At 34.2% G+C, this 23,222-nt stretch overlaps 4 protein-coding genes across 4 annotated transcripts; 3 read left to right on the top strand and 1 right to left on the bottom strand.

The window, feature by feature from the left end:
- Positions 1–1,141: 1,141 nt before the first annotated feature.
- Positions 1,142–1,852, top strand: LOC145614042 (uncharacterized). The gene has a single exon (XM_081669049.1). The coding sequence runs from the start codon at positions 1,142–1,144 to the stop codon at positions 1,850–1,852; it is 711 nt and encodes a 236-aa protein (XP_081525175.1).
- Positions 1,853–3,144: 1,292 nt separating this feature from the next.
- On the top strand, positions 3,145–5,997 carry LOC145613454 (large ribosomal subunit protein uL16). The gene is made up of 4 exons (XM_081668558.1): positions 3,145–3,247; positions 3,822–4,323; positions 4,770–4,851; positions 5,715–5,997. The coding sequence occupies exons 1-4, from the start codon at positions 3,238–3,240 to the stop codon at positions 5,790–5,792; spliced, it is 672 nt and encodes a 223-aa protein (XP_081524684.1). The 5' UTR covers positions 3,145–3,237; the 3' UTR covers positions 5,793–5,997.
- Positions 5,998–9,366: 3,369 nt separating this feature from the next.
- On the top strand, positions 9,367–12,056 carry LOC145614879 (sm-like protein LSM8). Its single transcript, XM_081669951.1, has 6 exons — positions 9,367–9,495; positions 10,029–10,132; positions 10,329–10,369; positions 10,451–10,525; positions 11,437–11,489; positions 11,603–12,056. Exons 2-6 carry the CDS (start codon positions 10,096–10,098, stop codon positions 11,691–11,693), a joined length of 297 nt encoding a protein of 98 aa, XP_081526077.1. The 5' UTR covers positions 9,367–9,495; positions 10,029–10,095; the 3' UTR covers positions 11,694–12,056.
- A 1,946-nt stretch (positions 12,057–14,002) lies between these two features.
- LOC145614041 (uncharacterized) lies at positions 14,003–18,124 on the bottom strand. The gene is made up of 3 exons (XM_081669048.1): positions 17,477–18,124; positions 15,829–17,333; positions 14,003–14,933 (listed from the first exon to the last, which is right to left on the bottom strand). Exons 1-3 carry the CDS (start codon positions 18,122–18,124, stop codon positions 14,003–14,005), a joined length of 3,084 nt encoding a protein of 1,027 aa, XP_081525174.1.
- Positions 18,125–23,222: the final 5,098 nt, after the last annotated feature.

The raw sequence follows: 23,222 nt of genomic DNA, 5'->3' as shown, positions 1-23,222 counted from the left end.
TGTTTCTTTTGAGATACATTGTACATGTACATAATGTATTTTTCAAATCTACTCGCTAGTCTCACACGTACAAATTAAAGTCTCATATATACTTACAATTGTTGCAATTATATTAATTTTGTATCGATCTATGATTTAGAATTACTCTTACGGATAGTATTTGTAACTCGGATACATGTACAAAAAAAACTAATATTTAAAGGAGAATTATATCTTATAATCATAAGGTGAATTTTTAATAAATACAAAGTAATTTTAATGTCTTATACGAAGTATATAAGTTTGCAATAATAATTAAGCTATAAGATTCGTCTTATCAAAGAGACAAAGACTTATTATCGTTTTACCACCTTTACGTACAAATTTTATGGGTCTTTCAAACGGATTGTAAAGTCTCTAATAATTAAAAGGATATAGATGAAAAAAAAAATTTCAAAATAGTTTGATAATTGTCGGTTGATCAATGACTCGATTCAAGCTCTTTCCAAATACTCCAGGTTTATATGTATTCGGCTTTATCATTTTATGTCATGAGTATTAATTAATTAGTCAACACTAAATTTTCAAAGTGATTTGGTTTGAATCCAGTTTTGACATGTCTAGTAGAAATACTTCCTTTGTCGCCTACAACATACAACATGCAACCCACAAACTATATTATACATACAATTAACCACCTCCGATCCATGCAATAGATATAATCATTTGCCAATCAACCTGGTACGTTGTCTATTTCATATAATCGACCACGTACGTACGTTACTACGGAAGGTTCCTACTTCCTAGTGGCAAATATGCTACATCTAACTAGCTGTTCCCAGCCTAGCTTTTTGTACGTATTCCGTACATCATCATAAAAGGAAACTTCATGTTCTTCTTCCTACATTTATTTAGATGTTTTTCTACAATTACAATTATATAAGATCACATCTACTTAGGATCATATTCCATAATCATAACCTTGATTTGATTTCATTCACCTACTATACTAGCGACAATTTTTGTGTTTTTAGCGGCTTCTATAATTTGAGTAGTAGGTAAAAGCATAGATTCTTATTGTGTTAGGTTAATACGTACTTATCAGAATATACACAATTTATTTGTCAATAAATTGTCATTATCATTCCTTAATAATAAAATAATGTCATCTCCTCGCCCTAATTTCACTGATTTAAGTGATCTCCACAAATGTGCAAATGATCTACTACACTCTCCACACATCCAACAAGCCCTCCAGCACCAGCAACACGAGACGATGTTGTCGGTTCGAGAGATCTCAGAGGCCTCATTGAAGATGTTAGATTTGTGTGGTACAACAAGGGAAGTTCATTTACTAATCAAGCAACACCTCCAAGACCTCCAACACACTCTTCGTCGAGCCAAGATTGAAGAGTTTGACTTCGACGCCCACATCATGGCACACACCCTACACCGGAAGAAGCTCAAAAAGAAGGTGTCTAAATGCCTTAGAATTACAAAAGGGACGATGAAGAGTAAATGTTTCACGTCCGATCTTTCGCTTTTAGACCATAGTCTTATAGTAGTTGTGCATGTTTTGAGGGAGGTTAAAGGGGCTACTATTTCTATTTTAGAGTCTCTTTTATCTCTTGTTATATTGCCAACTACTATACCTAGTGTTAATCATAGCAAAAGTTCATCGTTCGCCTCGAAATTAAGGCGAGTAAATTGCCAAAGATTGTTAGAGAGATGTGATTCAATGGATATTGGATTGGCAAATAAGAGATTAGAGGAAGTAGCAAGTGCCATGGAAGAGCTTGAAGTTGAGTTGGAGTCTATTATTAGGCGGTTGACTAGAACTAGAGTTTTACTCCTTAACATTCTTACAAATTAGGTGATAGAATATCTAATTAAGGACTAGCAAACCCATTTCATTATTTAATAATGGTGTTTTGCCTAATGTTGGGGGTTAGTTGAAACTAATAGAAGCTTAGCTAATTAAAAAGCAATATACTAAGTATATTACATATCAGGTTATTAATATTAGTGACAATAAATTAAAGGGGGTTTATCTGGGTGGTTCGGGTAGGCTGGTAGCAACAAGAGTATATACTTTTGCACAATAGTCATTAATGAATTTTTGGGGTTTTCTATGTTGTGCCCTTGTATTTTTTCACTATTCTAAGTTGTACGGTTGTACCACCTCTTTTTGAAAGTTACACAAAATATCCTTATATTGTTATATATTTGTATTTTTTATCTGTTATGCCCTTGATGTTAACCTTGTGTTAAAATTTCCGTTAATTTTACTAATAGATGTACCTTTTTTTTTTTTTTTTTTATCAATTTTAAAATGAAAAATGCCATCATTAATGTCCTACTAGATATTAACCGAACCATGTTCGGTTTACAAATTATTGACAAATGAAATACAGAAGTTTATAGAGAAAGATGAAGTACAACACATATAGTACTTAGATAAGAATAGCATTCAAAAACTATATACTAAGTATATAATAATAAATAAATAAAAACAATGAATTTCCTAGGTAAGGGTTCGTTTGATATCGTTGTGGTTTTCTGTTTTTTTTTATTATTTTTGTATTTCAAACTCATATGATATTTTTCATATAATGAAATAAAAATTAGTCAAACTCATTAAAATCATAATAATGTTGAAAACTGAGAACTGAGAAGTGGAAACATCTTTTCCTTGTTTCTTATTTTTGGGTTTTTTTTTGTAAAAAAATAGTAAACTGAAAACAATAAACAATACCGAACAATCCCCAAATTAATGTCTTTATTTTTATTTTTTTATAAAAATAATAGAGTTTTAGGATAGAAAATTCCCTTAAAAAAGTCCCTTTTTTTTTTAACGAGAAGAAAAAGGTTTTGAGTAATGAAAGATAGACAAACAATTCTTAAGAAATCCAAAATTTAAACACAAGTACAAATCACGTTAAAATTAGTTACATCATAGATTTGATCAACGATCGCCTTAATAAAAACTTCATCCGATCAAGTCGATTTTTGACAGTTCTTAGGTCCTGATGTCAATTTTAATATTTGGGCCATGAACCTTAGAATTTTTGGTCGAAATTGTTTTCAACCTTCTAGAAGAAAGCCCACCAACATCAAAATAACACACCTTAACAAACGGCCCAATAAATAGGGCACCGCAAAAAAAATCCTTGTACTATATAAATTCAATTTCTTTTTAACCACAAATCTACTGATTTAGGGTTTAGTTGCTCCTCATTTTGCTCAAGAATCGCCGCCATGGGAAGAAGTAATCCTCTTAATCTCTCTCCTTTTTATTTTTCTCTTCCATTTCCAATCTGTTTGTTAATTATTCTGGATTGTTATACCGATTTAAGTATAGAAATGTATGTTATTGATGATTCAATTTACAATTTTTGCGCATTTCTTGATATTATGATATAAAATGCTCTTGTTTATGCTTAGATTTCACCTGCTAATGTATTCAGTATTGTTGAATATGATTTGAGGAATTAATTAGTTGATTTTGGCTGTTTTTATTTGCAATTTTTGGAATTTGTGTGAATAATAATTAGGTTTTTAGATTTTGTTCAGTTTTTCCATATTTTAGAGCTGTAATTAGCCTTACATTATTTATTTTTGATGTGCATGTGTTATACTTGAGTATTGAGAATGCATTATAGTAATCAAATTTAAAACTTTGTCAATTTTATATAATGTTTATGAGCTATAATGTTATACTCGTATAATGCAATTGCCTTTGAGTTGATACTGTTAATGAGATTGAAATGTGATATGTTTTAAGTTGATGGATAATGAAAATAAAAAATTGAAATGTGATTTGGGTAAATTGATTTATTTAGGACCGGCAAGATGCTACCGTCAGATTAAGAACAAGCCATACCCGAAATCGCGGTTTTGCCGTGGTGTCCCCGATCCTAAGATTAGGATTTATGATGTGGGTATGAAGAAGAAGGGTGTGGATGAATTCCCATTCTGTGTCCATCTAGTCAGTTGGGAGAAGGAAAATGTGTCGAGTGAGGCTTTGGAAGCTGCTCGAATTGCTTGCAACAAGTACATGACTAAGTTTGCCGGAAAGGATGCTTTCCATCTAAGGGTTAGGGTGCACCCGTTCCATGTGCTCCGTATTAACAAGATGCTTTCGTGTGCTGGGGCTGATAGGCTCCAGACAGGTATGAGGGGTGCTTTTGGCAAACCTCAAGGTGTTTGTGCTAGGGTTGCAATTGGGCAGGTGCTTCTTTCCGTTCGATGCAAGGACACTAACAGTCACCATGCTCAGGAGGCCCTCCGTCGTGCCAAGTTCAAGTTCCCTGGTCGTCAAAAGATTATTATCAGCAGGAAGTGGTATGCTATATATTGGTTTTATTGATTATTTGATTTAATTTATTGTCTCATTTTTAGCTTTTCAAACTGATTGTGTGGTTGCAAACTTTCAAAATCATTGCTGAACCAGAGTTTTCTTGTAATTTGTATTTTATTTACTCTTTTTGAAAAGATCCAACTTGTTTTTTTTAAAATGGTCAAGGCTCACTCTTTAGTAATTTTGTTTTTAAAGATGTTGAAGTAGATGCTGAAACTGGTTTATCATAGATTGGAGGATTATAATTCCTGTAGTTGATGTCTTTTGGATGAAAACTAACTATGAAAATTTGTTGATTCAACCAATCAACCCCAAATATTGGTATATTTGTATCTTGAATCAAGGTGTGATAGTATGAAAATGTATATGGGAGGTTTGTTTCTTGGTGGAATTGCTAATAGTAATCTTCTTTTATTTGTCTGTGATGCAGGGGCTTTACCAAACACAACCGTGCTGATTATCTCAAGTACAAATCTGAGAACAGAATAATGAATGATGGAGTCAATGCCAAGGTTTGTGAAGTTTTTTGTTAATGTTTCAAGGGAAAATTTAACTTGTTTATATCAAACATATTCTAGGTTGCCTGCTTTTTTGTTTAATCATGGATTCTGTGGTTTATTTTCTCAATGTCACTGGCATCTATTCTTGTCCTTGATCCAACACTGTCAGTTGCAAATTTTAAGTATATATTTTTGTGTGTAGCTGACTAGCTGTTAGTTACTTATTTCTGATTACGCAGCATTGTTTCTGTTAAGATATTTTAGCCTGCGTGTCTCACAATGTAATGAGCCTGCTTATAATCTATTTTCAGAGTAAAAACTGTCTTAAAATGATGAATCCCGATTCCAACTTTGAGGACTTCTTTTAAAAAATAGTGGGTCTAAGCATACCAATAATAAACTTTTTCATTGTTATATTGATGAGCTTAGATGCCATATAATTGGAGAATTGCGAATTACTGTAGGTGTGGTTATGTGCTATAATTTCTCATGAACTATTAGTAGAGAACTGTTATTACTGGTGCCATTTTCTTGAAGAACTCTTATAGCAGCCTTTTTTTTCAAGTACATGTATATATACTTGTCGATTATCTGGGTTTGTTATAATGTTCCTATGATTTACATGTTTGTTATAGTGTTTACACCCTGAACTATGGTAAAGATTATGGTGCATTGTATTTGATGCTGAACATTGAGTCATTGATCACATTAAATTACAATTACCTGTACATCTTATGCATGAAAGATTAATATACCATATTGCATATTTGATGTGCTTTCTTGTTTTATGTTTGTAATTTCCTTCCAAGATTATTGTAATGCTGATGCAGCCTTTTGGTGCTTAATCTGATGTTCTCTATTTTCTTACCTTGCAGCTTCTTGGATGCCATGGACCTCTTTCCAACCGTCAACCTGGCAGAGCTTTCTTAACTGCGGCTACTGCATCTACATGAGAAAGAGTAGCTGTGTTAGCTCCTTTGTTTTGAGTAGTGATCAAACAAAACCAGAACCCTTTTTGACTGTAGTTTCAACTTTATGTTATTTTTTTATTGTTGTTGCCTCAAGTTTTGAAATCAAATTTCGTATCTTTAAAAGTCATGTACACTTGCTATTTGCACCAATGAATCTATTCAGTTGTGCTTTTGTGGTTGTTTCTGATTGGTAGCGTGTTGAACCTTTACTACTCCTTATGCTGTTTGAACTACTCCTAGGTTGCATCTTGAAACTGGAATTTTTAAACCCTAAACAATTTCCCAGGTCAAAGCGGCAAAAATTAGGGCAGTGGGCAGTACTCCATCTAACTATTTATTACTCCGTACAAAGTAACAATTTCACAAGTTCTTTTAAATCTCCCTCAAGCTTAAAAATGCTGAGTTATTGTGTGGTTAGAGCTCATGGTGAACAGTATATGAAAATTTTTCTGCTCTAAGTCTAGTTTCGTGAGATTTCTATAATGTTTGAATTGTGAAGTTATCCTTATCATTTGATTTTCTTGCGACGTCTTTGATTCTTGTTGATGTGGTACTGGGTTATTTACTCACTCTATTGGACTACTTAAAGGCCTATGCTTAAGATTGAGTATGATAGTGCATTGTTTCTGTAAAAGATCCTCTTAGTGAACCTTTGAAATCTAAGTTTACGGCTGTGTGGGTTGGATGTTTTACTCAACCTTAGAAAAGTATGAGGGCAGCATATAGGGTGGGCTGTGGTTGTGGCGGGCATGTGTTTGGAGAGGAAGAGGAACGCTTGGGTGGTGTGACTGGTGGCAGGCTGGCAGCCATGAGTGTTGCCGGGTTTGTGTGTCTCATCTACAATGGAGTGGTTTTGGTGTGAGCCCAAAGATTATTTTAGAGCATCTTCAATGTTATGCAAGCTCAAAGTTTCTCTCATTTCTTCTTCCTCTACCTCACTTTTAACAAACTTTATTCTCTACTATTGTCTCTAATTCGCAAATTGTTTTTGTTTTCGATGATACAAGACGTTCGTATGCTGTCATTGTTGTCATTGCTTTTGAAGAAAAATCACAGATGGGTTATTTGAGGAAGGAGAAACTACTTGGCCATTCTTGCGGCACTGAGCCACCAACCTTAACGATGCTATAAGGGTATTTTAGTAATTCATTTTTTTTTTGAAATAGTAATTTATAATTTTAAATTTGCAATAACTAAAAGTACGTTTTTCCCTTTGAAATTAATTTATTTCATCAGATAAAATAATTTCAGGAATTCAAAGAAAATTTAGTTCAAATAAAATGAAATAGGTTCATATTTTATAGAATAATAGGTTCAAATAAGATTATCTTAGACAATATCAAATGAACAAAATAAATTTCAAAATTATACTAAGATGCAATAACTGAAAAATAAACAGGGAGTTTTATCTCATCTATAACAATAACCGATAAAGAAATGTTAGTAAGGGTATTTTTGTAAACTTGCTATTTATTCCCAAAGTTTGGTTTATTTAAAAATAGAGTTGGGATTATTTTGAGCGAATGAGTTGGAATTATTTTACCAAATTATCCTTTTATTATTATTAATTTATTATTTTTTAATAATTAAATATATAAAAATTTTAAAACTTGGCAAGCAACCTATTTTTACAATTATCAACTTTAGCACTACCACATTTAATTTTCCGGCAAGAATCTCTATTTAAGAGAGCCAAGAAATTTGTCGTTCTGACGGTGGGGAAGGAAGAGGGGCGGTTTGAGCGACAGGAGAATGGAGGGAAGTTGTTTTGGGGGTGGGGGAAGGGGGGTTGTTTTGAGGGTGTAGGTGGGTCAGTCAATATGTTTCAAGGGTTGGGAGGGGCCAGTCGACTATTTTCGATTGTTAGGGGAGGCCGTCGGTCAAATGGTGGGGCGGGGGGGTTGGGGTTAGTGTTTAATGGTGGGGGAAGGGGAGAGGGGTGGTGGCTGGCTAGGGAAGGGTTTTTAATTTATTTATTTTTTTAAATTTTGGACCAATTATGTTTTACACAAAAAAAAAAAAATCACCTTTTCTTCAAGTCACTATCGATCGACCGAGCTGAAGAAAATTCACCCCCAAAGTTCGCACTATTCTAGAATAAATGTAAGCTGAGATTATTGAGTAAAAATCACTGACCAGTTCAGATTATTGAAGTGAATTTTTCTATATGAAACCACCCCCCTCAGATTTTGGAATCACTCAATCTATTAATAGACCAAAAAACGTAAACAAGTTGCATTCAGGTTTAATTGGAGGATGAAAATGGAGTCGTTTGAATCTTGAAATTGCCCTTTTTAATCTCTTTAATTTTACTAAAACGTGTTCCTTTGAATAGAAATGGTGTTACTCGTGTTTGTTGGGAGATGGAACAAAATTTCAATTTTTAGGTTTACATAAACCCTTGTTGAAGGAGGATGGTATGGTTGTAGGTGTCATCAAACCTATTTGTAAGTGATTACTATAAAGGTCATCATAACAAAATATTTTCATCTAAAGTGGACACCACAACTTGGTTTGGGGGTTATAGAGCCTGGATGTTAGTTAAGCACTCTCATAAAAGGAATATGTTTAATAACATCATGACCTTGTATGAAAATACAAGACATAATTTTTTCAGATCACAAGGAAATGTGATTGAAATCAACAAAAATCTCAAGAGAATTTTTCTACTACGTATTTAATTATTTAAATCCTTGGAAAATGGTTTTGTCCCTTAGGATTAGGCATACGGATTTTGGGCAATCTCTGTCATCTCAACAACATTCATCTGATTTTTAATTGTATGTTTGAAAAGGACCTTGCACCACACGAAGCGTTATCATAACATCCCTCATTCTATCAATGGTCCCATCGCATGTTTAAATGTAAGTTGGTAAGCCTGATTTACGTTCACTCGTTGGTAAATGTTGTTAATGACCATAGTTAATGTTGTGTAAGGTCTTCTTATGCCTAATAGTAACTTACTAGTATGTTACTTTGATTTCCTTTCGTTTTTCGTAAACCACTAAACCTAGTTAATTAATGTAAGTTCGGTCTTTTTCAAAAAAAAAAAAAAAAAAAAAAAATCAAAAATTTACAAATAATTGATACAAGTGGTATGTTAAAATAGTATTGCGAAATGGAAAGATAAAGGAAAACTAATACTAATACTAAATTACTACTCCCTCCATCCCTTTATTACATGCATGTATTCCTTTTTGGGGTGACCAAAATTAAGTGCATATTTTTATTTGTAGGTTGTACTTTTTGCCGTATTATTTTTGTTTTGATGATTTGTCATCATTTTTATTTTTCTTTTTTGTACTTTACATCAATTGCCAATACTTTTTCTCTCCTAATTCTCAATAACTTTTTTCTTTCTCTCTATCTCTCTCTAACCCCACATGCATATTTGTACTCTCACTTTTTAGTTTTAAGGAATCTTTAGCTTTCTTAATTCCAGTGCAAAATGAGAATAGGTATGTAATATAGTGACGGAGGGAGTAATTCTTATAGGCCTGGCCTGACCCATAATTAGAAGATCGTATAAAGATCTGCCCATTTATTTATTAGACGGGTCTAACCCATTTAACAGGGCTCAAGGCCTCGAACCGAACCTCAGTCTCAGTTATCCATTGAAGCGCAATTGACGTTCTCCGTTGAATCTAATACAGTACTTGTATCCCCCATTGAAGCAGCTTCTGAGGTAAGCTGTTTGTTTTTGTATCTCATAATCTAGGGTTTATCTTTGTTCTTATCTAATTTAATTTAGTGTAGGGTTCCAAAATCTCAACTCTCGGTTCTAAATTCTAAGATTATGTAACTTGATAACTTTACCAGAAAAGAAATTTGATTATTGAATTAAATATCCCTTAAATTATGAATCAAATTTGGTTGCTAATGTATTGCACAACCCTTTAATGTTAGGATTGAACTATGAATTTAGAACCTCTTTTAACAAACTTGGTAGTTCTATCTTCAAAAGGGTTTATTAGCTTTTAGAAGTTTTGTTTACTAACATGCTTAATTTGACTACTCAATTCTTACGTTGTTGTTCTTGAGATAAGTTTTGCAATTAGGAGATGATCCTAATAATCTAAGATTTCAGTGTCATTCTAAATTATGATCTTACCTTCTATTTATTTTACAACATAATCTTTGTGTCATAATTGAGTACATTTGTCGATTATGAAAATTTCAGAATAATGCAGGGAAATAATTATGATGCTACTCTTGTAGGTGATCATTGGAGTTCCTATCTAATTTGTGCTGCTTGAGCTAATTGTTGTCCGTCGGAGTTTGCACAATGTCTGCTGGACCTGGACTTGAGCCTCTTGTAGATCGTAAGTCGTCTAAATTTGTGTGTATGCTTTACATCGTAGTTTTACTTGTCAAACTTGCATTTGAGGATGTGCTACTGGAAGACGGCAGGGGTGTAATTTGTTCAATTCATCTCTTCCACAACATCATTTTCTGAAAGTTACTATGGCCTTTGTATGTTAAGATTGTTAACAACCCTTCTTTTTCCTTGCCCTACAGAAATGATCTCAGTTATTACCAATGACGGACGTAACATAGTGGTGAGTTTGCACAATACTCGCTGTATTTCCTTTGAGTTGGCCTTTAATACTAACCAACCATTTTTTTTTTCTGATTACTAGGGAATCTTGAAAGGTTTTGACCAGGCAACAAATATTATTCTTGATGAATCACATGAGAGGGTTTTTTCTACCAAGGTTTGACTTAAATCTCTCCGGCCTCTTTCTCTCTCTTTCCCCCTCTTTAATTTAAACTCTGTAATGTTTATTATGTTCTGTTGATGATCATGTTAGATTGTTAGCCCACCCCAAATCATTTTGAGATTAAGGCTTTGTTGTTGTAATGTTTATTATGAATCAGTTTCAAGGGAAAGGCTTTCTAGGTGGAATTCGTGTTCTTTAACTGGTTTGAGATGAAGGTTGAAAACATAGTATATTAGTTATATTTTTAGTAATACTAAGTCTACTTATCACTGGATCCCCATGAAGCGATAAGGATTATAGAAAGATAGGCGTTTGTTATTGAGCTTAATGAGTTAGGAAGCATTCAATATCTACTTTTACCATGTTTATGTATACTTTGAAGTACTGAATTTCTTTGTATACTGTTGTCTCCAGAAATGTAAATCGTAAAGTATGATATTTTGGCATGTTGATTGTGTCCAACTCTTAATATGTTCATGTGGAGTGCAGAATAGTAGTTGGAGGATTATGTTATCAATCTCTGTAGCCTTATACAAAATTATTGCTTGAGTTGCACAACTCTGTTGTTTTAAGTTGCTTCATAAACTTTTTATGCACTCTGTTCACTGTGTCTGCAACTCTCAATAAGAAGAGTATAGTTGTTGCTTGTGTAAAATTTTGAGTCCAACAAAATAGATCATTTTCTTCTGCTGACTAAAATTAGTCTTGTGGTTTGGATCCGTACACGATGCTTGAATTGAACTCCTCCCCCCTTTGCTCCTCGGTTTTACTGATGTTCTGTCATTGGATAATCATATTTTCTAATCTCCTATAATATAGTTGCTTTTTTTTTACATTAATCTGTCATCCATGCACTGTTTAAAAGTGTCTTCTCAAATAATCATGTGCCGTTTGCTGGGTTGCAGGAAGGAGTCCAACAAATTGTATTGGGTTTGTACATCATCAGGGGTGACAACATGTATGATATCTCTTCTTAAAGTTGTTAAATCCTTAGCAGTTTACTTCTCTGTCTAGTCCCTATGACATTGCTTTGGTATTATAATAGTCTAATGTTACCATTTACATTGGCAGAAGCATTATCGGTGAGCTGGATGAAGACTTAGATGCTCATATTGAGCTATCGCAAGTGAGGGGCCATCCTCTGAAGCCTGTTATTCACTGATCAGCATTCAGCAGAGTGCGTGTTTCTGCATGGAAAATATCGATTTCACAGGACTTGTGATAAAGAATTTAAAAACCTGTTTCAGGAGTGGTAATGCATTGGTATAACATATGAGAGCTCAATGCAGAAAGAGGGGCATTCTAGAGACTGGACTTTGATATGAATCAGGGTTTTTATTTTATTTTTTAAATCGTCATTATTTTTTAGTTCAGAACGAGTCCAAATTCTCTGAGTAGAAGTGTGATGATTTATCATCTTTGTACCCAAGTAGATTTTTTCCCATGTAAGACGGCAGGAGTTTGGATTTGATTACTGAACGTTAGCTGATTCAGCATGAAGTTAAGAGCTTGTTCTTGTTTTCCAGCTTGTATGCTTTAGGTCAGGCATGTACAAGCCCCTGATTAAGTATAGTCTATTACAAAGTACTTCATGTATCTTTTTTTTCAATTTATTTTAATTTTTTATTTTCTATTGTTTAAATGAAGAGTAATCCTCAATTTTATATACTCCGTACGAAGTATAATCTTCTTACATTATTTTTACAAATTAATTTTGTTCAATTTTGAATTAGTTACAAGAAAACAAATAAATGAAGTTGTAACATAGTAAATTTTAACAAAGACAATAGACATTTTTTAATGGATTTGAAAAAAGTATTTAAATATGATAGTTAGCTTCAATTTGTAATATCAAAGTAGATATTGAAGATTTGAAGTTATACTGGTGGTGGATTTTGTTGCAACTTACCAAACTAGATATTGAACTTACCACCAGTTCAATGTAGAAAAGTTATTACCAAAGTCCAAAACTTACCACCATCATATGAAATTTTGAAGTTATACTACGAAGTAATAACACAAAAACAAACCAAATGCGGTGTAATTTTGCAGGCCAGGTAAACCCGAAAATTTATTGGACATAAATGATTTTGGGTAACTTTTGGGTTGGGTATCAAAGAAGTTCATATTTACAATTACTAAGTATAACAATTATGATGAGTTAATTATGGATTGGTTTCTACTCGGATTGAAATTGTAGATTAATCAAATCATCCTTAAATTAACATCAAATTGGTTTCAAGATTTCTTTAGATAAGTAGATGACGCATTAAAAGTCAGGCAAATTGAAGGGAACATCTGATCTATAATCTATATCAAGATATCACAAAATGATACACAACTTAGTTAAACAGATATGACATGACGAACTAAAGATCAAGGGAAGAGAACATCTATCTATAATTAATAAGCGATTGGGACCAAAAAAGGGACAAAATGTACAAACACGGGCAAGGAGCATCCAAGGACAAGGAGAAGAGAAGGCCAATTCAAATAAATCCATGTGATGCAACTTTGTTGGGATGCACGGCTGTTGCAAGCTGCAAAACATTATACTCACAACTGCGACTATATTAATACTTCCTCCGTCCCCTTTTGATAGTCCGGCCCTTATGGACATTTTTCACGGTAATTAATAAACACAAATAAGAATAGTAAAAGTACCTTGAAAAAGTAAATTGACATTGGGTATGTAAAAAAGTAGAGAGAAAAAGTAATAAAAGTACGTGGGAAAACAAAATTTACATGGGAAATTTAAATTTGCACAAGTATTGTTGCAAATTAAAGGGCATTTTGATAAAAAATTAATTTTAATAGTTGTTGAAAAAAGCAAATGGGGTGAACATTTTGGGACTAAAATTTGCCTATAAGAAACTATCAAAAGGGGACGAAGGGAGTACTATTCATACTTCAAATACTTTATTCTCTTAAACTTTTGGACACTTTTGTTTAAACAATCCAATTAAACAATGAATTCCTAACAAAAAGGAGTACTATACTTAGTACTTAGTACCCGGAGTATGTCGTTGTATTAATGGGCCCTTTACTCATTTCTTTACGTATGATCACTGCATGCACCACCGCTTTTTCTATTTTTGTATGATTTTTAAATTTTATGAGTATGAATTTTTTGGTGAAACATTGATTCTTTGAATATTATTGAATATACACTACCGACGTTGCCAAACTACGTTTTCTAATTATAAATTACTTTTCTCAATGGAATATATTTATCCTCCTTACGATGTTTCTTTTTTTTAACGCAAAATAGTTATATTATATTATATTAAGGTGAATTTAGTCACCTAAGCAAAAGCAGGATAGAGATGGATGTGAGTAACAACCCAATCTCTATCCTTGATAATGTTTACAAAAACAAGATAAACAGCTAAACAAAGCAAATAATTAAAGCTAATCCTAACAATCACAAGGTGAGCAAAAGGTGAGTTAGGGAGCAGCAGGGCAATACATCTAATTAGTAGGCTGATAGTCAGGGATCTCTGAGGCATAAGCTTCAAAAACATCAGCAGGAGGGTAGAAATATATCTCCTCGTTACCCTTCTTGACAGTAGTTCGTCCAATGAAGGCTAATTTATCAGCCACAAAATTAGCAGTACGAGGAGCATGCAGTATGTTAACAGTCCAAGCTCTATGCAGAAGAGAAGCCACATCTCTGATAATATTTCCCAGGTCTGAGTCTTTGTGGTTATCTGGAGTTTTCAGCATTTTTGTGAGAGCATCTGCATCAGTTTCCAGATCCAAGTGAGTGATCTTTCTCTTCCACGCCATAAGCAAACCTTCCCTGATGGAAAGTAATTCAGCAGAAGCAGCTGACAGTGCATTGAAGTTAACAGCAAAGCCCTCCTGCCAGATTCCTTTGTCACACCTGATTACACCACCACCTCCAGCATTCTCCAGGTTAATCCAAGAACCATCAGTGTTCAGCTTGAAGCAACCATGTTGAGGAGGAGCCCAAGTTCTCATAGCAGCAGAGTTAGAGGATGAAGCAATATCTGGGTGACCCTGCTTTAATTTAAGACAGTAGAAATAATCAACTAGGAATTTGTTAAAAGTAGAATTGATAAACAACATTTTTTGTTCAAAAATGGCCATATTTCTAGCTTTCCAAAGATGCCAAATAGCAACTGCAAAGATAGTTTTCCAAGAAGAGTTTTGAGAAAAATTAAAAGCAATCCAATCCTGGAAATTAGTATTGTAAAAGGTAGTCAAATCAGAAATAGAAGCAGGAAACTTTTGGAAAACCAAGGACCAGAAGGAAGAAGAATTAGGACAATCCCTGAATATGTGGACAGAATCCTCAATGGGAGCTTCACATCTAATGCAAATTGGGTCAAAGTTGCTGATTTTTCTCTTAAGGGTATAGCCAGAAGGAAGAATATCTCTAACAAGGTTGCATAAGAGCATCTTATATTTGTAAGGGACTCTAATTTTCCACATTATTTTCCAATTAAAATTAGACAGGAAAGTAGTATTAAGATTAAAATTGGGAAGGGTGCTGTTATAAGCAGATTTAATAGTAAAACTACCACTTTTATCCATGGTCCATCTTAGTCTATCTTCCACATTAACAAATTTAGCAAGGGGATAGGCAGAAATAAGAGTGCAAATATGAGCAGGGATGATGTGTTTAACATTGTCTAAATACCAAGAATTATTCCTAATGATGTTAGACACTCTCTAATGACCCCAAGAGTTAGGAATTTTAATATTAGGGATTAAGTAAAGAGGACAATCACCAATCCAGTGATGGTACCAAAGCGATGTGTCCTCTCCATTCCCAATATTGATAATAAGACCAGATTTTAGTATATTCCTACCAGCTAGGATATCTTTCCAAATAATAGAATCAGTTATTTTTCGGTTATAGTCAATGAAATTACTGTACTTAAGATATCTTTTAGTTAAGATTTGCACCCAAAGTTTATTAGGTTGGGTTAAGATTTTCCATCCCAATTTAGCCATAAAGGACAAGTTCCATCTTTTCAAATCCCGAATACCTAGACCCCCTTTAGTCATAGGATCACAAACAACCTTCCAATTTGTTCTAGGAATGTACTTAGATCTATTAACACGGTTCCAAAGGAATTGTTTACATTTTTTTTTGAAGATCATTTAAAACCGTGATAGGAAGAATATTAGTTTGCATAGCATAAACGGGATAAGAATTTAAGACAGATTTAATAAGAGTGCATCTTCCTGCCATATTCAAAAGTTTAGCTTGCCATCCTTTTATCTTCGAGCAAGTTTTATTAAGAAGAGGGAAATAGTCTAGGTACCTTAACCTCTTATGAGTAATTATGATTCCTAGATACTTCCCAAAATTAGAAGTATTAGCTATATTACAAATATCACAAATAGACTTTCTAACATTATAGTTCATTTTCCTAGGGAAGATAGCCGAAGATTTTTGAATATTAATGGATAAGCCAGATATACATTTAAAATGATTGAGGACTTCCATAATAACATCAATATTAGAAGTAGTAGCTTTACCAAAGAGGAAAACATCGTCGGCATAAAATAAGTGAGAAATACTAATGTCTTTAGCAATTTTAATAGGTTTCCAAGACCCATCATTAACTTTACTTTGAATCATGCAAGAAAGCCGATCTAAGCAAAGAACAAAAATATAAGGGGAAAGGGGATCTCCTTGACGAATGCCTCTTTGAGGAGCAAAAGAGTTAGTAATTTCACCATTCCATAAGAGAGAAATAGTAGGAGTACAAACACAACTTAGGATTAGGTCAACCATAGAATTAGGGAGATTAATGCTTTGAAGAGTATCCTTAATAAAACTCCATTCAAGACTATCGAAAGCTTTAGAAAGATCTACCTTTAAAGCCATTAAGTTAGCCTTTTTAGAAGCTTTATTAAAGTGATGAGCAACCTCTTTAATAATGATAATATTTTCCTCTATAGATCGATCCGGGATAAAACTAGATTGGAAAGGACTAATTAGATCATTAATAATGGGTTTAAGCCTATTAGAGATACACTTAGTAATGATTTTATAAATAGTATTACAAAGTCCAATAGGTCTAATGTCCTTCATGGTAGTAGGGCTGTCACATTTGGGGATTAGAGCAATGTAGGAATTATTAATATTACTAGGAATAGAACCTTTAGAAAAACATTCTTTAACAAAATTAACAATAGAATTCTGAAGAAAGTCCCAATTTTTTTGATAAAAAAGTGGTTGAATTCCATCTGGTCCAGGTGATTTGATTGGATCCATGTGAAAAAGAGCATTTTTAATTTCAGAAATAGAGGGAAGATCATCAAATCTTTTTAAAACAGAGGAATCAACAGCTTTTGGAAAACAGTAATTAAGAATAAGAGATTGATCAGTAGGGATGCTTTTAAAGACATCAACAAAATAATCTCTAGCCAAATTTTTTAACAAAACCAAGTCATTAATCCAAGCACCAGAAGCATCTTGAAGAGTTAAGATTTTATTCCTAGTCTTTTTGATGTTTGCTAAAAGGTGAAAGTACTTAGTATTGCAATCTGCATTTTTCCTCCAGTCTAAACCTGCTTTTTGAGCCCAGATTATTCTTTCAATTTTATATATATGATTAAGCTCCAAAAGAAGGTCTTTTTCTAAAGCTATAAGAAAATCAGAATAATGATTGGAAAGAGCAGCTTGAATGCCATTTATTCTAGCTACCAATCTCTTTTTTTGATTATTAATATTACCAAACACATCATAATTCCAGTGCTTAATATTACTCAAGAATTCATCTCTTCCTTTCAAGAAATCATAATTATGCATGTCCCAGTTCTTAATAAAAAAAAGGAGTTAAAATCAGGATGCTCTAACCATGCAGCCTTACACCTAAAAGGGAAGGGGCCACCCTTATGTTTATCAAAAAGAGAAATAAGAATAGGATTATGATCTGAATGAGTACGAGCAAGATGCATTACCTTTGTGTTTGGATAGGTGTTCAGCCAGTTTGGATTTCCCAGAGCCCTGTCAAGTCTTTCTTGAATCAAGTCCAACCCTTCTCTAGCATTGTGCCATGTAAATGGATTTCCAGAAAAGCCCAAGTCAACTAAGCAAGCAGCATCAGCCAATTTATTCAAATCAGCACATTGTGTCTCCCTAAACCTAAGTCCTCCAGACTTCTCTGAGGGTTTGGTAACCTCATTCAAATCCCCAAGAAAAAGCCAAGGTGTGTCATCAGGAGGGGGGGAAGACCTAAGATCATTCCATAACTTATGCCTTTCAGAGGCAGTAGCAGGAGCATGCACAGCAGTAAGTAAAACTTCCTTACTATCTGGAGAAAATTTGAAAAGAGCATGGAAGTAATTCCTAGTATGCCCCTCTTGATAAACAATTAGTTCAATTGAATTCTTATACATCATCCAAATACCCCCTCGCAATCCATTAGGCTTAACAAATTCAAAAGCATCGAATCCTAGCAACTTAGCAACTTCACAAGCACGAGTCCCATCACTCTTAGTTTCAAGTAAGATGAAAATACTAGGATTATGAGAAGTGATAACTTCCCATGCATGTGGAATAAACTCATTCCTAGAGGCTCCCCTAACATTCCATAAGACAATTTTCATATTGTGATTAGGATAAGAGGGTACCGGATTACCATTAGAGAAGAGCGGATCAAATTTGTCCCACTCCTTCCATGCCGATGTACGATCCATCAGCACTATGTCGTGCATTTTCAACGGGATGACCATCGAATCCAGTTCTCTGATTGTGTTCGTTGTCTCCCAAAAGTTGACTTCTATTTGTAATCCCACCACCCCGCTTGTGATGCTGAAGATTTTCATATGGTGATCGAGATTTTCGAGGTCTCCCTCGCTGTTTTCCGACGAGAGATGGATTACTTGAGGATTTTGCGGTGGAGGAACGAGTTGATGAGGCTGATAATTCGGCCATGGTACTTGCTGTTGGTACCACGGGCGAAGGGTCGGTTGAGATGGTGGAGGTGTTAGAGGGACGGATGGTATTGGAGACTGAGATGAAGTCGGAAATTGGAGGGGGTTCATAATTCTGGATATCTGAAGAAGGGTGTTGTACATCATTGCTATTTTTTCCGGTGATGGGGGTGTCTCTATCGACGACCATAGCAGCGGTGTCGACAGAGGTGGGAACAGGACAGATGGAGAAAGAGGAATTGACATCGGAGGTGTTTGCACTAAATTGCGGATCTGAGAAGGAGTCATGGTCGGAGTTTGAGCTGGATTGAACGGGAAGTGAGGTGGTGGGGATGGAGGATGGGGGAACGGAGTGAACGGGTGGCGCGTGGTGAGGGGTTGGGCGATCGTTATCGGAGCACCCTGGAGAGGGTGCGATAGGGAGTTTGGTAGAGACAGGTTGGTCGAAGGTGGTATCCATGGCGGAGGAGTGGTGGTCCTCCGGGCGAATCTCGCCGATCGGCGGGGTGGACGAATTGGTGGTAATTTTCCTTTGTTCTTCTCCATCAAAAATTAAAATCAAGGGTTGTGTTTCAGTGTGTAGGGTTTCTGTGGAAATTGCCTTTTGTGTTAAGGAATTTAAAGGGGTGGAGGGAGAAGGAGAAGCTTCAATCGGTGGTGTTGCCGTCTCCATGGTTGCCAGATGGCTAATATTTTCTGAGCTCAAGCAAAAGGAGGAGGGAGAGGAAGCGTGTGGGTTTGAAAAAGAAGATTTAGTGGTTTTATTTTTTTCAGTTTCCAAGTTAATCTCATCATTGGGATTTAATTTTTTATTGCTTAAATCCTCAGTAGTGGGATCCTCCAAATTATCCAACAAAGCAAAAGAATTAGAAGTGGAAGATTTGGATGGAAAGTGAGCATTAGGAAGAGATGAAATTTTACTAGGAAGTTTGGAAGGAATTGGATTGGGCCTAGATTGATTTTTGTTGAGTTGGCCCAAATTTGGTCTTGGGGAAGTAGTGGAGTTGGAATTAGTAATTCTTTTGGATGGTTTTGGTGGGCTGGTTTTCTTTTTATTTGAAACCATTGTCCAAGGGCCATAATCTGAATTGAGATGGGGAACCATGACCCTTGAATCCTGGGAGGAAGAAGCTAAAAGAGAGTTTGGCAGCTCCTCTTTTGAGGTAGTTGGAGTAGTTGAGATGCTAGGAGAGGATTCCACTATTTTTTGTATGCATCTATCTTTTGTATGGCCTATTTTTCCACACAAAAAACAAAGACATTGTATGTTTTCATACTCAATCAGCTGCCATCCATTGCCCACCCAAACACTAGGAACTAAAGGACTAGTCAGATCAATTTCAAGACAAACTCTAGCATACCTTGCCCTGGTGAGATGATTCGTTGCATAGTCCACCCTGATTGGATTCCCAGCAAGTTTAGCAATATCAAAGAGTGCTTCTTTGTCATAGTATTCAACAGGCAATTCAGGAAATCGGATCCAAACTGTCATCCTATCAAAGGGATTCATCGATGGCCTGAAGTTAGGCTTCCATTTAGTAACCATTAGATAATGATCAAGAACAAACCACGGTCCTCCTAAGAGAGCCCTTTCATAATCATCATCTATTGAAAAACGAAACAGATAAACATCTTTTCCAAGATCAATAACCTCAAGTGATCCTTTTGGCCTCCACATTGCACGAACTCTTTGGGTGATGAAAGAGGGTCTAACAGAAATTCCCAAACACTTCCCCATGAGAGTAAGTTTTCAAGGATGTCTTAGCTTGTGGAGTGTATCCTTCCCAAAAGCAACCGACTTGGCTGGGATAGGTGGGATTGGAATGTCATCCTCATCCCATTCAGTAGAAGTTATAGCAATTTTGCGTGCTTCAGAAAACCATTGAGAAGAAGTTTGCACAGCTTCTCTAAAGGATTGCTTTTGAACTGGACTAGAGATTTGTTCCTTTGCAATAGGAGGGACTTGCAACTCAGAAGAATCCAACATAGGTGTATCAACAACTATGTTAGCATCTTCATTCTTAGAGCAATTTTGATTGCTCTCATGCATAACCTCTGGTAGGTTATTGCAACCAAGCATTATAACATTATTTGTTATTTGTTGTGAGCTTTCCAGAGACTCTGATTCCATGGCAAACACTAAAAGAAAAAGGACTTAGAAAGAAAGAAAGAGAACAGGACAGGACTAAGAAAGAAACTCAAAGGCTGAAACCTGTAAAAAGAAAAACAATTTGAGAAGAAAGCTAACTTAAATCAATCAAGAGCTCCCAAGGCCATCTTGCCTAAGCAAGATGGGAGTTCCTTGATGACCCTTGAGAGAGATAGAGAAAGCTAGAGAGAGAAAGCATTTTTTCTGGATCTTGTTTGAATTGCTTGTTCGGTATTACTTTATTTATTAGTTTTGTTGGATACACATTTGAGGTACGTGTATGCAGCCTTACGAGTATATTACTGTATAAACATTATCTAATATTAATATTATACTCGTAGATATTATTGGGTGAATCCATTTTATTGTGAGTCTATTCATCCAAAAATGTATATATATGTCCAATAATTTGTTTATTGTTACAAGATTGATCTTGATAAATTTACGAATCTAGAAATTTATTTCGGACAATTAAACTCCCGCCTAGATAAAGCTTTTCCTTGTTCCCTAATAAATCGACTAATTAAACTCATGCTTTAATCAATTCGATCCCTCGATTGAATTGGGGGCAAACGCCTACGAAAAGTTCGCTTAGATTTATCAATTTTTGTTTAGTTTATTACTTAGGGCCTGTTCATATTTACTAAACTGAGCTGAACTGAACTGAACTGAACTGATTGGAGCTGAACTGAATTGTTTGGAACTGAACTGAACTGAATTGAGCTGAAATGAATATTTTATGTGAGAGGAAAATTAAGAGCTGAACTGAACTGAACTGATTGGAACTGAACTGAACTGAACTGAAATTAAGTAAATGTGAACAGGCCCTTATACCAAAAATCCTATTTCTTAATTCGAAATTTTTTTTTAGGTCCAACCAAGTTTTAAAATATAAATTTCAAAGGATATTGCTAACGAACACGCTTGGTGTGTTAAGATAAGCATGTAAAATATTTTCTAAAGTGGTATTAATTTAGGAATGCATGCCAAAATCACACATCAATCGGTATAATTAAACATCATTTTAATTCTGAGATGTTCAGAATTTTTATGAAATATCTAATAATTGTAAATTTCTTTCACCATAAGTCTAGACTCATATACTAGCTTCTCAATTTTATATTGGGTATTATTTTGAAATGAAATAAAATGAGAGAAAAATCAAGCATATTGAAATTAGTAATGCTTAAATTTTTGCATTTGACTCTTCTCAATTGTATATGGGGTATTATTTTGAAACTTTATGAGAGAAAAATCAAGCAAATTGAAATTAATATGCTTAATGATGTTTTTACGTTTGACTCTTCTCAATTTTATATAATTTTATGGGGTACTATTTTGAGTTTTTATGAAAGAAAAATCAAGCTTATTATTGGAATTAGTAATGTTGACTTTTATTTACATAGTCATAATGAATACATATACATTTTTCCTATTTTTTTAGTATCAATGATATTTAGTACGTGGACGACTATTAACTTATCATCTTAGGGTCTGTTCACATTTACTTAATTTCAGTTCAGTTCAGCTCCAATCAGTTCAGTTTAGTTCAGCTCTAATTAGTTCAGTTCAGTTCAGCTCTTAATTTCCCTTTCTCATAAAATATTCATTTCAGCTCAGTTCAGTTCAGCTCCAATCAGTCCATTCACTTCAGTTCAGTTCAGTTCAGTTCAGTAAATGTGAACAGACCCTTAGTCACTCATCCTAATCACTCATTTCAACTTATTTTGACGCATTTAAGGCATGATAATTCAATTAATTTCAACAACAAAGTTCAAACATGTAGTACACTTACAAATGTCTAATTATAATTATAATTATAATTTTATAATTATAATTATAAATTAGACATTTGTTAAATTAGACATTAGTAGTTTATAATTATAAAATTAGGCACACTAATGTCTAATTTAACAAATAAATTATGTTATAGAGAAAATACGGTGGCCCATATGATAATAAACTAAAAGGTACTTTAAAAGTTCACAAATTTAGAGTTATATAAATAATTGAATATAAAACCTTAAGAGCATATGAAGTACCTAATGCCCACATGATGGCGTTAGCAAGCAAGCTCATCTACATCTTGTAAAGTTTACTTATTAAGTTATTACTTATTAGTGATTATGACTTGGGAAGTTTATAAAGTAGGGGATTACCTTAACTAAAATATGTCCGAAGAAAAAAAAAAAACTCAAGCTAAAATAAAGTAATTTAATGACTTACTTATATTATGCTCCATTCGTTTCATTAAATTCTTCTAACTTTCTAATATTTCTACGTAGATAATATTGTTTTATAAAATTCTTCTCACTTTTATATTATTACTATTAATAATTGTTTGTAGTGAAAAATGGTTAGATGTCACATTACTCTAAAATATAACGAAAAAGTAAAAAACACAAAGTAATTGTTAAGAAAAAAATAATGTTCGACTATCAAAAAGAAAAATTCAATTCTTATGGTTACCATTCTACGAGAAGAAGCCTGATACCTAGCTAAGACAGACGAGAAGAAGCCTGATACCTAAGAGGCGGAGGAGCGAAGCTACAACTTTGTGAGTGAGAAACCATTTCTCAACCTAATTTAAAAATGGGGTGAGATATTTAATTCCTCAACTAC

This window comes from Chenopodium album, chromosome 25, assembly GCF_948465745.1.
Source record: "Chenopodium album chromosome 25, dcCheAlbu1.1, whole genome shotgun sequence".
In the NCBI taxonomy this organism is placed as follows: Eukaryota; Viridiplantae; Streptophyta; class Magnoliopsida; order Caryophyllales; family Amaranthaceae; genus Chenopodium; species Chenopodium album.
The sequence above is the reverse complement of the archived record's forward strand: the minus strand, read 5'-3'. Positions and strand labels throughout refer to the sequence as shown.